The sequence below is a fragment of the Phocoena phocoena genome, chromosome X (genome assembly GCF_963924675.1).
Source record: "Phocoena phocoena chromosome X, mPhoPho1.1, whole genome shotgun sequence".
NCBI lineage: Eukaryota > Metazoa > Chordata > Mammalia > Artiodactyla > Phocoenidae > Phocoena > Phocoena phocoena.
The window spans coordinates 128,950,377-128,964,400 of record NC_089240.1 but is presented as its reverse complement, the minus strand read 5'-3'; the positions used below and the strand labels follow the sequence as shown (position 1 = coordinate 128,964,400).

Here is a 14,024-nt window from a genome sequence, read left to right as displayed (position 1 = left end):
GGGCCCAGCAGCGCACCTGTGTCGGGCCTCCCGAGTGGCCTTCTGCCCCCCACAGCTCCCGCGGCCACCCTGACTCAGCACTCCACGGCCGCCCCATCTCACCCCGCCCTCAGGTGGTGCTCTCGCCACCAGAAAAGCAGAAGCGGCAGGTGGGATGCCCCGGCTCAGTCCCCTGCCATTAAATCCGCAGACAGGCCTGCCTGTCCCCTGGTTGTTTCTTTTCCTGCCACCTGCGACCATGGGCCCCAGCCCTCGCCTCTCCCTGCCACCCACTTCCCTCCACCGCTGGCTCGGGCGGGAACGTGGGTATCCTTCAGTCCTGACCAAGCCCGGCCTTCCCCTCCTCTCTGCCCCGCACCCTAGAACTTCGTCACGAGACCACCTAGGGCACAAGAACAAGTCACGTTCATTTCCCCTTCCCTCCCCAGGCCGTGCTCCTGCCCCAGCCAGGGCACTCAGGGGCACTGCCGGCCCACTGAGGCGACAAGTATTTAGGAAGGAGTGGCTAAGGGATTTGGGAACAGATGCCAGGGGGGAGGGGCGAGTCCAGGGCACACCCTGGGCACCGTGGAGAGGTGCACAGCTGGCCTCACCAGCCTCCCTTGCCTGTTTCCTGGGGCCCCTGTTAGCAAAGCGCCACACGCAGGGAAGCTTAAGGCAACAGAAAGGTATCCTCTCCCAGTGCCGGAGGCCGGAAGGCTGAGCTCTAGGACCAGCGCCCTCCAGGGGCTCAGCTGGCCACGTAGACCCGTCACTCCGGTCTCTCTGTGTCTTCATATGACATTCTCCTCCGTGTGTCTGTCTCGCTCTGTTTTCCCTTTACAAGAACCAGTCATATTAGATTTGGGGCCCAGTCTCCTCCAGGATGACCTCACCTTGACCTGATTACGTCTGCACACACCCCACTTCTGAATAAGAGCACACTCCCTGGGCGTCTGTCCTGCCCCTGCCACCAGCTCAGCTCTTCACTGAGCTCCGGGGAGAGCAGCAGGCTGACCCAAACCAAACGAACAGACGAAAGACTCAGATGCTGGTACGGAAAGAGCCAGCAGTCCGATCCGTGCCCCAGGCAGGCAGACTCCATGCCTCAGGGCCTCACAGCTGGCAGGGCTCAGGGCTCCCGCGGGGACGCTCTGTGGCAGCGGGGCCAGGCCCTCAGGCCGTTGGCAAGAACCTGGCCAGTGGCTCCTCCCTTCAGCTGGGCCAGTGGCCCGTCTGTCCCCACCCCCACTGTTGAAGGCAACTGTCCAGGGCTTTTCGCTCCCATCACGGAGGCCTCTCAGCCTGATGCTGACCACCAGCTCTCCTTAACCCCGGCACGGCCCCCGGGGCTGGGGGCAGAGCTGAGGCCCCCACCCAGGACTCTGCAGGAACGGTAAGTAGACGAGCAGGAACTCAAGTGGGGGCTGGCCGCCTCCTGTCCTACAAGCCAGGGTGGTGAGTCACACCCTGCACACGGCTGCATCCTCAGGTGCCATCCCCGCTCTCCCCGACCCCTCCTGTAACCAGAGGACGTGCCGCTTCCATCCAGCTTCTGCAGGAGGGAGACCACAGAGTTCACGTAGACCTCGGTGGATGGGGAAGGGAGGGGCTTTCTGGGACAGGGGCGGCTGGAATCCGGATCCTGCAGTGCCTCCTGGCCCAGGTCCATGCAGAGCAGCTGAGAAAGCCCCACGTGGACAGGACTACAGGCCAGGCTTCAGCCTGGGGGCGGGGGGACGGGCAGTGGCCTTGGTCCTCCCGATGCCTGTGGCCTGGAGAAGGGGCCGTAAGTCGCCCGGGTTCGCCAGGAGCTGATGGTGTGGGCCTAGGGACTCACGCGCCCACCTGTAACGCTTTGGCTCCAGCGTGGCTACAGAGGGTCCTGCCCTTGACTCTCTGTGGTGCAGCCACGTGCCCGTGAGGGGCAAATGAGGCTTTGCAAAAGGCCCAGGATGGCACGAGAGCGCCAGACCCCGAGATGGTGGCCCAGAATGCGGTGGAGCGGGTCCTCGGAGCCGCAGCCTGGCCTTCTGCTAGCCGCCAGGGGGCGCTGTGCTGCTCCCGGGGAAGGGACAGCCGCGTCCCTGGCCCAGTCCCGGGACTTCAAACCCTCAAAATCCGGGCCTGAGGATGACCACAAACGCCTACAGCCTTTTGGGGGACCCAGTAGAGCTGTGTGCTGGGGGTAGTCCTCCCAAGACCCAGGCCCCTTGGGCAACCTTCTGGCATGGCGTCACCGAGGGGGACTCTTAGCAACACAGAAGATCCATGTAGGGGCAGGAGCCTGAAGTGGAGGAGGGACCCAGCTCCTCCTGGGCCCCCAAAATGTGATAACCACCTGTGAGAAGGGAGGGAGGGAGGGGTGGGGACCCTACCCTCCCCATCTGTCTGAGTGTCCCCACCATGACAGAGGGCCCAGGTCAGGGCAATCAATGGACACCTCCGATCTGAGTGCTACCCTGTGGCAGTGATGAGAGGGCTCTGGTGAGGGTGCTCCACTATCACCTGACACCGGGTGCCTGTGAGTGACAGAGATGAGAGACCCGAGAGGGACAGTAGCTGTGATCTCAGCTCTAGGAGCCTGAAGTGAGGAAGAAGCATGAGGTCCCGGGTAAGGACGTTCAGCTGTCACCTCCATTCTGGAGCCACAAGCATGAGGGACCCCGTGAGGACAGTCACTGGTCACCTCATCTCTGACATAGTCCTTAGGGCCTCGCTGAATTGAGACAAATGTCACAGCTCTGGGGCCCTAGGATGGGGAACAGACACAACGGACTAGTGAGGAAAGACACCTGTCACCTAAGCTCTGGGTGGCAACATTGGCGCTGAGGGCTTTCAACTGGCACTGAATCTTTGCAGTGGGACACAGCAGGAGGGCCCAGGCGAGGACAGCCAACAGTCCACTTAGCTCTGGGCGCCTACACTGAGTGAGAGGCGTTGGGCCCAGGTTTCAACGTTCAACTCACATTTAACTGTGGGATGCCTGGACCAGGGCGAGGCTTAGAGGCCCAACCTCAGGTAAAGGCATGAGGGGCAGGCAAGGGCACACAGGTAGCCCTTCAGCGATGGCAGCCACCCTGGGGCAGAGACATGAGGCCCAGCAGGGGACACTCAAATGCCACTTCACCTCCGTACAGCTCCACACCACAGAGACGTGAGGGCCCAGGTGAGGTGAGTTGACTACAGGCACAAATCTTGGTAGCTACACTGGAACGGAGAGTGAGGGACCATGGAGGTCATTTAACTGTCACCTCAGCTCTGGATTCCTACACTGTGGCATAGGTGGCCTCAGGTGAGGGCATTCAACTGTCACCGGAGATCCGATTGCCTAATCTAAGGTAGAGGCAAAAGGTCCTGCAATAAGACAGTCGCCCATCACCTCAGCTCTGGGTGCCTACTCGGGGGTAGAGGCGGGAGGTGCCGGCACGGGGGCGTCAGCATGCAGGCCCACGTGAGCACTGTCAAGTGACAACTCCGTGCTCGATGTCTACACTGAGAGGGGAACGAGGGATCAGCCGAGCACGCGGGCTCTGGGTGCCTACACTCAGGCAGGGACACGAGGAGCCAAGGAAACACGGTGAACTGGTGCCGCAGCTGTGGGAACTACATTCTCTGCCATCTCCCGCTGGGTACCCACACTGGGGCAGGGCCATGAGGGTCTATGACAAGAGGGTCTCATGCTCTCCAAGTCCCCATCGAAAAACATTCCTGGAGAAACAAAGCTGCCCCTTGAGGCACAGAAGGCTTGGGATGAGTCCCAGGCCTCTGGCCCTCTCGAGGGTGGTGCCCTTGGGGTTGGTGAATGTGCCTCTGGGCCCTCAGGGGGTCTCATTAAACCAGCCTTTCCAAAATGCCTGCTCTGAGCAAGGTGTAAACACTGTCCTCTAAGAACCAGCCGTCTGGCCGCTGCCCTGTGCCTGGCAGGAGCTTCGTCTACTGGGCACCACGACTGCCAGCATTACAGGGAAGAGTGCTAAGGAGGGCACGGTGCCCAGGGCTTGGTACTCACAGATATGTGAGAGTTTGGCAAATGGTCAGTGCTATTTCTGGTCCCAAATTCCATGACAAAACTCAAATACCAACCCGTGACAGCAGCACAGGGGCCTGAAACTTATCACCTTGATCTTGTTAGGGAGAACGAGGGAGTGTTGTGAATGCCAGTGGAGAAACTCCTGGATGCTAACCAGAGCTCTGTCACTGCCTGGCTCTATCACCTTTCTCTGTATTTTGGGTTCTTTCCTTAGGAAGGTTTCCAGAAAGCGGTGACATTGGGTCAAAGGGCACGGGTGTTTCAGTGGTTCTCACGCCGCCCGGCTGCTGCCGTCCAGAAAGATGGGTCCAGGCGACAGAGGTGGCCCCAGCTCTCCCAGCGCGGAAGGTGATCGGGGTGCCCTGGGCGGTGTCGGGGGCGCCTTTGTGAAGGAGGCTGGAGGAGCAGGCAGGGGTGACAGCGTGTGAGCGCGCTGCCCTCTAGAAAGAAGACGGCGAAAGGGAGGCCGCGGAAGGCTGAGCCTGCTGGCCCCTGGCTCTTCGCATTCTGCTGTTTCCCGTACACGCTTCTGTCCCTCCGGGTTTCGAAAAGGCACACATTTGAACTTTTAAACAATGTCTAATTACGCCCCCAGATCCATCCGCCCCTTCCTAAACTTCAGAAATCCGAGCGCGGGGCACGACCACAGCCCCGCCCTCAAAGCCTGGGAAAGCGGCGCTCTCCCTCCTGAACGAAGCCTCAGAGGAGACCTCGGGGGCGGGGCTGAGTAGGGCCCCTCCCCTTGGCAGCCTGGCAGCCGGGCCCCGCGGCTCCGCCGGAGCGTGCGTCAGGGGCGGGGCGGGGCGGGGCGGGGCCGGCCCAGGCCCCTCCCACCCGGTGGCCGGTCGCCCAGCCCCGACCGATGGCGGGGTGGCGCCTGCGGGCCGTGCTACCGCCCTGGGCCGCCATTACCGGGCCTCTCGCTCCGCGCTGCGGAGCTCCCTCGCTTCGCCTCGTCGAGCAGAGCGGGGCGGCCGGCCTGACGGGGCTGCCCCTGACCGAGCTCGCATCCCCCCCACCGCCAGGCAAGTCTCTGGCCGGCCCGGCCCGCGTCGCCGACCTCCAGGCCCGGGGGGCCGTGTGGGGGGCCTGAGCTGGGGCCTCCCACTCCCGCGTCCGGGAGAACCACTTCCACTTCCCAGGCCCAGAGGCTCCCGTGGGCACGATCGTGAGCCTCCAGGTTCCCGAGGCCCCTCCGGTCCCAGCCGGGCTTCTCTCCGCCTTCCCGAGGAGCCTGGCCATGTAGTTGGCCGAGCAAGTCGGTGCACCGACCGCGCCCGCCCCACAGCTGGGACCCAGCACGGCCTCATCATCCCTGACCCCCACCCAAACCTGCTCTTCTGCTTTGTTGCCCCCCAGAGCGCACGGTCCACAAACGCTGCACCTGACGGCTGCCCCACCCCAGCGGGAGAAGTGGACATGAGGTTGGCAGGTGGGTGGCTTCCACAGTGAACCGGAGAGAGTTGGAAAGGAGACTTGGCTGGACGCCCAGGTGTCCAGAGGTCTGTCTGGAAGGGCCAGGGGTGGTGGCACCACTGGGTTGGGGGGGGAGGGTTTATACTTTTTTTTTTTTTTTTTTTTGGTTATGTTGGGTCTTCCTTGCGGTGCACGGGCTTCTCATTGCAGTGGCTTCTCTTGTTGCAGAGCACAGGCTCTAGGCACGCGGGCTTCAGGAGTTGTGGCACGTGGGCTCAGTAGTTGTGGCTCGCAGGCTCTAGAGCACAGGCTCAGTAGCTGTGGTGCACGGGCTTAGTTGCTCTGCGGCATGTGGGATCTTCCCGGACCAGGGCTCAAGCCCGTGTCCCCTGCGTTGGCAGGCGGATTCTTAACCACTGCGCCACCAGGGAAGTCCCTGGGTTTGGTTTTTGAAACAGAGGACTCTGCACAAACACTCATTCTATGACCTTGAGCAAATCCTTTCACCTCTGAGGACTTCAGTTCCCAGCTCTCTCTTTTCAGCTGTGAGATGAGGATTATAATAGGTTTCTCCCAAATGGGATAACTGGCCGCTGTTTGGAAAAAGTTGTGGGAGAGAGCTCCAGGGAGCACGGCGGCTGGGTGGACAGGGAGAGGCAGTGGTCTTAGATGAGAAGCTGACCATAGTGGCCCTGAGGTTGGATGTGAACCCAGTGCCAGCCCTACTGTCGCCTGGACAGCTAAGATGAAGGGGGCTTGGGGATGGATAGGTTGGGGGTGGACTTCATACCTTCTAAAATTGAAGCATTATGCATGTATCCCGGGGAAGCTGACCCATGAGGAGCTGGCTGGGAGAGTGGGGCCTCAAGAGTGGTCAGGACTGGAGTGGTAAAATACAGTCAGTGCCCGTGAGGGTTAGTTCAAGGCTGGGAGCAGAGCAGGGCACCTCTAGGTAGAGTCGAGGCAGGAGGGGAGACGGAGAGTAGGGTAGAGGCAGAGAGGACACTGGGACAGGAGCTGGGGAAAGTCCAGCTTTTCAGGGGAGGGTCAAGGAGGACGATCTAAGCCAGAAGGACGAGGAGCATCCAGGTGGGGCTCAAGGGCGCCGTCCCAGAAGCCAGCCGAGCAGGGTTTCCGCGGGAGGGCCGCAGCCTGTGCGGCCACCTGAGGGGTCAAGGGACATTAGGGCCAACAGGTAACCCGGGGCGCTGGCATCAAGAAGGTCCCAGGCGGCCTTGGCCGCAAGCCGTCCTGCGGGGGTAATGGAGGCAAGGGCAGAGTGGAGCAGGTTGCGAGATGGGGAGGGAAGTCTGTGGAAGAAGCCAGCGCACAGGACTTTGGAGGAGCCGGCAGGGAGAGGAAGGGAGGGCGCAGAGCCCCACCGCTGGCTGCGGATGTGATTCCGAAGGAGGCCTTTCCTCCCGCGTTTTCTGAGGACGGGAGGTGTTGAAAGTAGAGGGGAAAGGGCCTCCCTGGTGGCGCAGTGGTTGAGAGTCCGCCTGCCGATGCAGGGGACGCGGGTTCGTGCTCCAGTCCGGGAAGATCCCGCATGCCGCGGAGCGGCTGGGCCCGTGAGCCATGGCCGCTGAGCCTGCGCGTCCGGAGCCTGTGCTCCGCAGCGGGAGAGGCCACGACAGTGAGAGGCCCGCGTACCGCAAAAAAAAAAAATAAAAAAAAAAAATAAAGGGGAAAGAGGGAGACAAAGGGACCGCTATGTTAAGAAAGCCGAGCAGGGAGGAGAGCTCGGCGCCCAGCTCACAGCAGGAGGACTGCCTGGCCTTCCAAAGGAGTAGGAACCTCCACCGTCACCGTCACAGGAGAAAGGAGGGCAGGATGACAGGGACTCAAAGAGGCTACTCATTGGTAGCCTCAGAAGCAGGAGATTAGGAGGCCCCTCCACACCTCCATGGAGAGCCAAGCTGAGCCTTGGGGTTGGAGCTCAGCTTCCTCCTTCACCCGCCAGGAGCTCCCACCTTCCTGGTCTCCACTCGCTTCTGCCCAAGTGCCTGGGGAGATCCGATCATGAGAGGCCCTGGGGTCGTTCGGGAGCTCGCTGGCATCTGAGGAGGCTTTGCCCGTGTCTGTCATGCCTCTAGGTCCCCTCCGCATCATGGCCCTGGTCATCTCCGTGGGCCTCACCTGGCTCGTAGCCAGCATCCTCCTCGGTGGGCCTGGCGGCGGCTTTCCTCGCATCCAGCAACTCTTCGCCGGTGAGTGTGGGACTCTCCCTCGCCCCGCTACGAGGTCCCCGGCGCGGCCACCTGGGCCTGCGGCCTGAGGCTCGGGGTGGAGGTGGCGGTGGCCTGGGTTTGCTGTCTCTTCCTGGCAGGGCACCTGTAGCTGCCCTCGGTCCGCCTCCTGGCATCCGGCACAGCCTTCCCCCTACCACCCAGTTGCTTCGGCTGGAAACGCCAATCCCCGCTAATTAGAATCCTTTGTTCACTGGGGCCCATGTGAGGGGCAGGGGGGCTTTTGCTGAACACTGGGGATGACTCCCAAGTTGTTCCCTGCAGGCTTTCCGCTGGGTTCTGAGATGGGGAGGGGACTCGACACCTCGTTACTGGTGACACATCACCTAAGTACTTTTTGCAATTCCGATCTACCCTTTTCCTGGAGCAGAGAGCTTTGCATCTGAACATCATTTAGACTTGAGCGGGAACGTACGTGCCAAGGTCAGCCTGGCTTAGCCCTTGGCCCCTGAACCTGACTGCCCCTCCACCTTGACTTCACATCACAGTATAGGAGCAGGCTTCCCTGCTACAGGCCCTAGGAAAGGTCCACACTAACAGAAACAACTCTCTGTACCCACAGGCCCAGAGAACTCAGTGACTGCAGGTAAGGCTCCTGTCACCTCCCTGCTCCTCCCCTGTGCCCACCCCTCTTACCACTTTTGTGACACTCGTGCCTGTCCCCAGCCCTCCAGGGTTTCTCTTCTCCATTCATCCCTCCCCAAACTAGCTGTCACAGCCCACTGGAGCTGCTTGCATGCTGTGAGCCTAGAAAACAAGTTACCTGCTTCCAGAATACACTAGGGGGACAGGGATAGGATAGACATTCCCATTCCAAAAGGGAGAAATTGGAAGGTATAAAGGGCTCATCAGTCTCAAGCAAGTCCCAAACCCAGCAGGGCAAATCCATTCGATTTCAAAGCATAAGAAGAATCCCTGGGCCTTTGGTGGGGGTAGGGGGGATCTGGAGCGTAGGGGACGATCCTACCCTCCCTCTGGACCTGAGCCAACTCTGGCCTCTGCAGCCATTGCTCTGCCCTTGGAATCATCCTTCCTCCCTTCTGGCCTTTCTCTGTCCCTTTCGGTCCAGGCTGGCAGTGTTTCCACTGGTATAACATTCTCAGAAACTTTGTTGATCTCCTGTGCAATTCATGAGGGTCTAAGCTGTAAGACAAGAGAATCCTCCAGATCTTTCCTGGATAACCTCATCTCTCCATTCCCAGCTTCCGCTGCCATGCTTGAGTGGGTCCACAGGTCACGCGGCCCAGCTCTTCATGAACGGTTGTCCAGCCACACCCTTGGTGTTCTCTCCCAAGCCTGCTTTCTCATATTTTGCAATATGATTAGCCTGAGAATCTTCTAGATCTTCACATTCTGGTTCCTTCATACTTAACAGTTACATCCTCAATTTATCTCTCTTCCCTTAACATGTTACTTTGAGCAACAAGGAGAAACCCTCAACACTTTGCTTGGAAATCTCCTCAGCTCAGTCTCCAAGTTCAGCATTTACAAGTTCTACCTTCCACAAAACAGTAGAAAATAACTTGGCCAAGTTCTTTGCCACTTTATGACAAGGATGGCCTTTTCTCCAGTGTCCCATAACATGTTCCTCATTTGTGTCTGAGAGCTCACCAGAAGCACTGTTAGCATTCACATTTCTATCGACAGTCTGGTCGCGATGATATGTGCCTTATCTCAGACCATAGAAGCTCTCTCTACTGCTCTTCTCTCTTCTTTCTGAGCCCTCACCAGAATCACCTATAATATCCATATTTCTACCAACAGTCTCTTCAAGGCAATCTAGGCCTTTCCTAATATGCACCTCAAAATTCTGCAGCCTCTACCCATTACCCAATTGCAAAGCCATTTCCACATTTTTTAGGCTATACTCCCTCCAGAGGCTCCAGGGAGGACCCTTACTCACCTCTGCCAGCTTCTGGTGGCCTCAGGTGTCCCTGGACTTGTGGCCGCCTCCCTCCCATCTCCGCCTCCATCTTCACAAGGACTTCTCCTCCATGTGTGTGGGTCTTCTCTTCTGTCTTTTATAAGAACATGTGTCATTAGATTTAGGTCCCACCCTATTCCAGGATGACCTCATCTTAATGAATTATAACTTCAATGACCTTATTTCCACGGAGGATCACGTTCTGAGGTCCTGGGAGTTGGGACTTGAGAACATCTTTTGTGGGGACACAGGTCACCTCGTAATAGAGACCAACCTCCTTGTGCCTTCTCCATGGGGTCCTTGCACCTGCCCTCCCAGCAGCTTTCCTTCCCTCCTGTCCTCTGTTCCCGGTGGGGCCACAGCCCAGGCCAGCCCTCCTGCCTCCTTTCTCTTCTCCCACCAGTGACCGAAGAGCCTCCCTGGGGTCCCTGTCACTTTGCCCTGAGGCCAGCCCCAGTGGGATACAGAGTGTCCGTGGAAGTGTCCCTTCCTTGGCCTGAGCCACGTCCCCACCCCACGCCAGTCCCTTGGTCTGTGGTCACTCATTCCTCCCTATGGGCTGGTCCTGACCTCCCCCTCTCAGACCTCGGGTGCCCCCAGGGCCAGGCCCATGGGTCACCCCTGTTGTCCCTACCCAGAGCCGAGGGCCAGGAAGTACAAATGCGGCCTGCCTCAGCCGTGTCCCGAGGAGCACCTGGCCTTCCGCGTGGTCAGCGGGGCTGCCAACGTCATTGGACCCAAGATCTGCCTGGAGGACAGGATGTGAGCCCCTCAGGCGGGTGGGGGCGAGGAGGGGAGCTGGGTCTGCGAGGACCGGGGCCGAGCAGGGTAGACGTGCCACTGGAAGGCTCTGTCCCCCTGCTAGGCTCATGAGCAGTGTCAAGGACAACGTGGGCCGGGGACTGAACATCGCCCTGGTGAACGGTGAGTTGCCCACGGAGCAGAGAGGCAAAGCTGAGCCGTGACCTGCTGCCCTCCTTCCACCCCACCACCAGGGATTCGCAGGGGGGCCTGGGAAAGGGTCTGTGCGAGCTGAAGACTCCACAGAAGAGGTGACCCAATGGAGGAGAGCGTGGCAGCAGTGAAGAACTGGAAGTTTCCAGGAAGTGGGGGGCTGCTTCATGGGGAGCCCCTGGAGGGCCCCCGATACTGAGCAGAAGCTCCACAGCCTCGGGTGGGTCCCAGCAGTCTGAACGAGGGGCACGGTGGGCGTGAAGATGGGGGGAGGTGAAAAGCTTCCAGCAGCACCCATCCTTCCCTCTGACCAGGGGTAAGCGGAGAGCTCATCGAGGCCCGTGCCTTCGACATGTGGGCGGGAGGTGAGTCAGGCCGCGGCCTCCGACTTCTGACTGTGGGCGGAATGACGGCTTCTTCCCCCTGAAAGCTGCTCCTTCTGTCTGCTTGCTGGGGAGTCTTGAGCACTTCCTTGGGTTCAGAAAAGCCAGGGAGAAGGACAGGTGTATGGTCAGGGCTTCAGCCCTGGCTTCTTATACCATTTGGTCCCTGCACTCACTCAGCAGCCCTGGCCGGGGTGTGTCCCTGGCCTGATCACTACTTTAGTTTCCTCATCTGGAGAACAGGGGTTGGTGAGGGAGGGGTGCTCAGTGGTGCCTGATGCTCCATGGGAACTGTCCCCCTAGATGTCAATGATCTACTGAAGTTTATCCGGCCGCTGCATGAAGGCACCCTGGTGTTTGTGGCTTCCTACGATGACCCAGCCACCAAGTAAGTAATGGCCGAGGCTGGCCGAGGCCTCACCCTTCCGTGGTCATGGCTCATATCTCTTTCTTCTGTGGGGCAGGATGAATGAAGAGACCAGGAAGCTTTTCAGCGATCTGGGCAGCAAGAATGTCAAGGACCTGGCCTTCCGGGACAGCTGGGTGTTTGTAGGGGCCAAGGGTGTGCAGAACAAGAGCCCCTTTGAGCAGGTATGGGCGCAGGCTCTGGGACCCCCACTGCCCGGCGCAGGCCAGTCTGCCCTCCCCTCCTGCCTGCATCCTCTGGGGTCGCCTCTGTTCACGCCCAGCACCCACACACACAGCAGGCCACACGTCTTTAAGATGCTCCTGGGACTTCTCCGGCGGTCCAGTGTTTGGGACTCTGCGCTTCCACTGCAAGGGGCACGGCTTCAATCCCTGGTCGGGGAACTAAGATCCTGCATGCCAGGCTGCTCAGTCCTGTCCCATCCCCCCAAAACCCAGCACCCCAGTTCACACTGCACACCCTGCTCCCCACAGCAGAACAAGGCAAACAGGCTGTTCCGCCAGTTTCTGGAAGGCTCCAGCTGCCGAAAGAGCAGCTCAGCCCCCAGAGAAGAAACGCCCTCTCTGGCCTCGCTCTTCCCGGAGCTTCCAGCGGCTCCCTGAGGGCTGGGTGAGGGCAGGGACACACTCCCCCTCCTTCCCTTCCTAGCGTGTGCCAGGCCCACCTAAGTTCAAAGAAGGTGATCCCCCCCTCCACCTGCGAGAGGGCAGGTCCAGGGCAGCTGCTGCCATCTTTAGATGAGAACGCTGAGGCGCTGGGACAGACAGGTGGCGGGTGCCCGAGGCTGCACGCTTGGTTGACCCTGGCACAGGGGGACAGAGAGTTCTGTCTGGCCCTGGTGCCCGAGGGCTGAGCCCGTGCCTTCCTGCCCCCACCGACCCGCAGCACGTGAAGAACAGTAAGCACAGCAATAAGTACGAAGGCTGGCCCGAGGCGCTGGAGATGGAGGGCTGCATCCCCAAGAGGACCACAGCCAGCTAGCGGCCGAGCTCGACGACCAGACTAAGCGAGGCTGTGTGTACCCAGCCAGGAGGGGGCGCCGGCGCAGCGCTGAGGCCCGACCCCACGCCCAGCCAGGGGCACTCCTGCCCCAGCACGGCAGGGCTCCGAGGCGGTGACCGGTGACCGGACCGTGCCCGGTGGTGGGGCTGCGCTGCGGCCCCATGGTGCTTTGTCCGGGGACCCCAGGTACCCGTCTCCTTTTCCTAAAGCGCTCTGCTGGCCGACACCCACCCAAGTCCCAAGCGCCTGCGGCCCCCAGTCTGGTAGCAGCTGCCTGGCAGGTCGGGGCATCTTCCGGAGCCTCTCCGTCCCAGAGTGGCTCGCTGCTCTGCAGGCCAGTCCTGTTTCCAGTGTGATTCGTTCTGCTGAGCCGAACGTGGTGGCCACTCCCAGCGCCTGGCTGCCTCCTGCCTTGCTCTCGCGGGAAGGGGTGCCCGCCTGGGAGCCAGGCCGGCCGGGCAGTGAGGTCGCCGGCCCGATGGCGGTTCCCAGCGTGGCGGGTGGCAGCTCCTGCGGTTTGTCTGTCAGAGGGCCTGCTTTCTAAATGACGTCTTAATAAACTGGTGGCCCCCGAAGGAATGAGATGCATTCAGAGGGGAGTCCGGGTGGTGTTGTCCTTGAGATGTGATTCAGGTGGTGAGCAGAGGGGCTCCCCTGTGGGCATCCCTGTAGCCTTGCCCTTAGACACGGCACAGGCCTATAGGGACAGGGATGGGGATTAAAACCAACCCAGGAGCTTCCCCCCTCCCTGCAGCCTCCCGCGAGAGCTAGTGTGTCTCCCCCACAGTGCTCAGCGTTAGATGCCTTTGAAATCAGGCCAGCAAGAGGCCGAGTCACGTGGACTATTTGGCATTTCTCACAGATTGCAGTTATATTTCCCTGCAAGGGGTGAGAACCAGCAAGAAACTATAAGGAGTTTTCTGGAAAAGTACGTGAGGGTGCAGAAATGGTCTGGGGTCACAAAAAGGAGAGAAGGCGGTTGGGACTTCCCAGATGGAGGAATCGGGGCGCCAGCCAGGTAGGGTCAAGGGGGCCGTGGCCGGGGCAGTGGACCTGCGAGTCCCCCCTCTAGGGGTTAGGTGCTGCGAGAGTGTGAACACGGCATCAGGAAATGAAAGTATTTAAGGAGGTGGCAGAAGAGGAGAGAGAGGCGAGGGACGGCCCCCAGGACGAGAAGCTGTGGTTGTGAGGCCATAGCCACGACTGCAAAGGACCAGGAAGTGGAGACGTGAGGACGGCCCGGGTCGCTTACCTGGGAGACGGTGTTCACAGAAGCTGAAACGCAGCGTGACCCTGTTCCGAGAGCTTTATGTGTCTTCATTTTTAAGCAGACTTCCTGTTTTAGAGCAGTTTTAGGTTCCCAGCAAAGTTGAGCAGAAAGTCCAGAGTTCCCACATACCCAGCCTCCACTGACACGTCATCACCACCCAAAGCCCAGGGTGGACATCAGGGTTCCCTCTTGGTGTCGTACAGTCTGTGCGTTTGACAGTGTTTATAATGACGAGTACTTACCACTAGAGTATCATACGTGTATTCATTTTTCAAACCTTCTATTATGGACATTTTCAACATCCTCCAAAGTAGAGAGACTAGTCTGATGAATCTACATGAACCCAGCGGGGCTGCCAAAGTGATCACCGTGTGGCCAGTGTCTCAT

General features: G+C 59.9%; 1 protein-coding gene across 3 annotated transcripts; it reads left to right on the top strand.

Annotated features, from left to right (window-relative positions):
- Positions 1-4,899: 4,899 nt before the first annotated feature.
- Positions 4,900-12,346, top strand: FAM3A (FAM3 metabolism regulating signaling molecule A). Of its 3 annotated transcripts, XM_065900629.1 has the most exons (10): positions 4,900-5,254; positions 5,372-5,444; positions 7,525-7,638; positions 8,240-8,263; positions 10,240-10,363; positions 10,467-10,525; positions 10,870-10,920; positions 11,242-11,326; positions 11,403-11,529; positions 12,251-12,346. In XM_065900629.1, exons 2-10 carry the CDS (start codon positions 5,432-5,434, stop codon positions 12,344-12,346), a joined length of 693 nt encoding a protein of 230 aa, XP_065756701.1. In that variant the 5' UTR covers positions 4,900-5,254; positions 5,372-5,431. The 3 variants fall into 3 exon arrangements, with proteins under 3 accessions (XP_065756701.1, XP_065756703.1, XP_065756702.1); XM_065900631.1 differs by lacking the exons at positions 4,900-5,254; positions 7,525-7,638 and having other exon boundaries at positions 5,432-5,444; XM_065900630.1 differs by lacking the exons at positions 4,900-5,254; positions 10,870-10,920 and having other exon boundaries at positions 5,432-5,444.
- Positions 12,347-14,024: the final 1,678 nt, after the last annotated feature.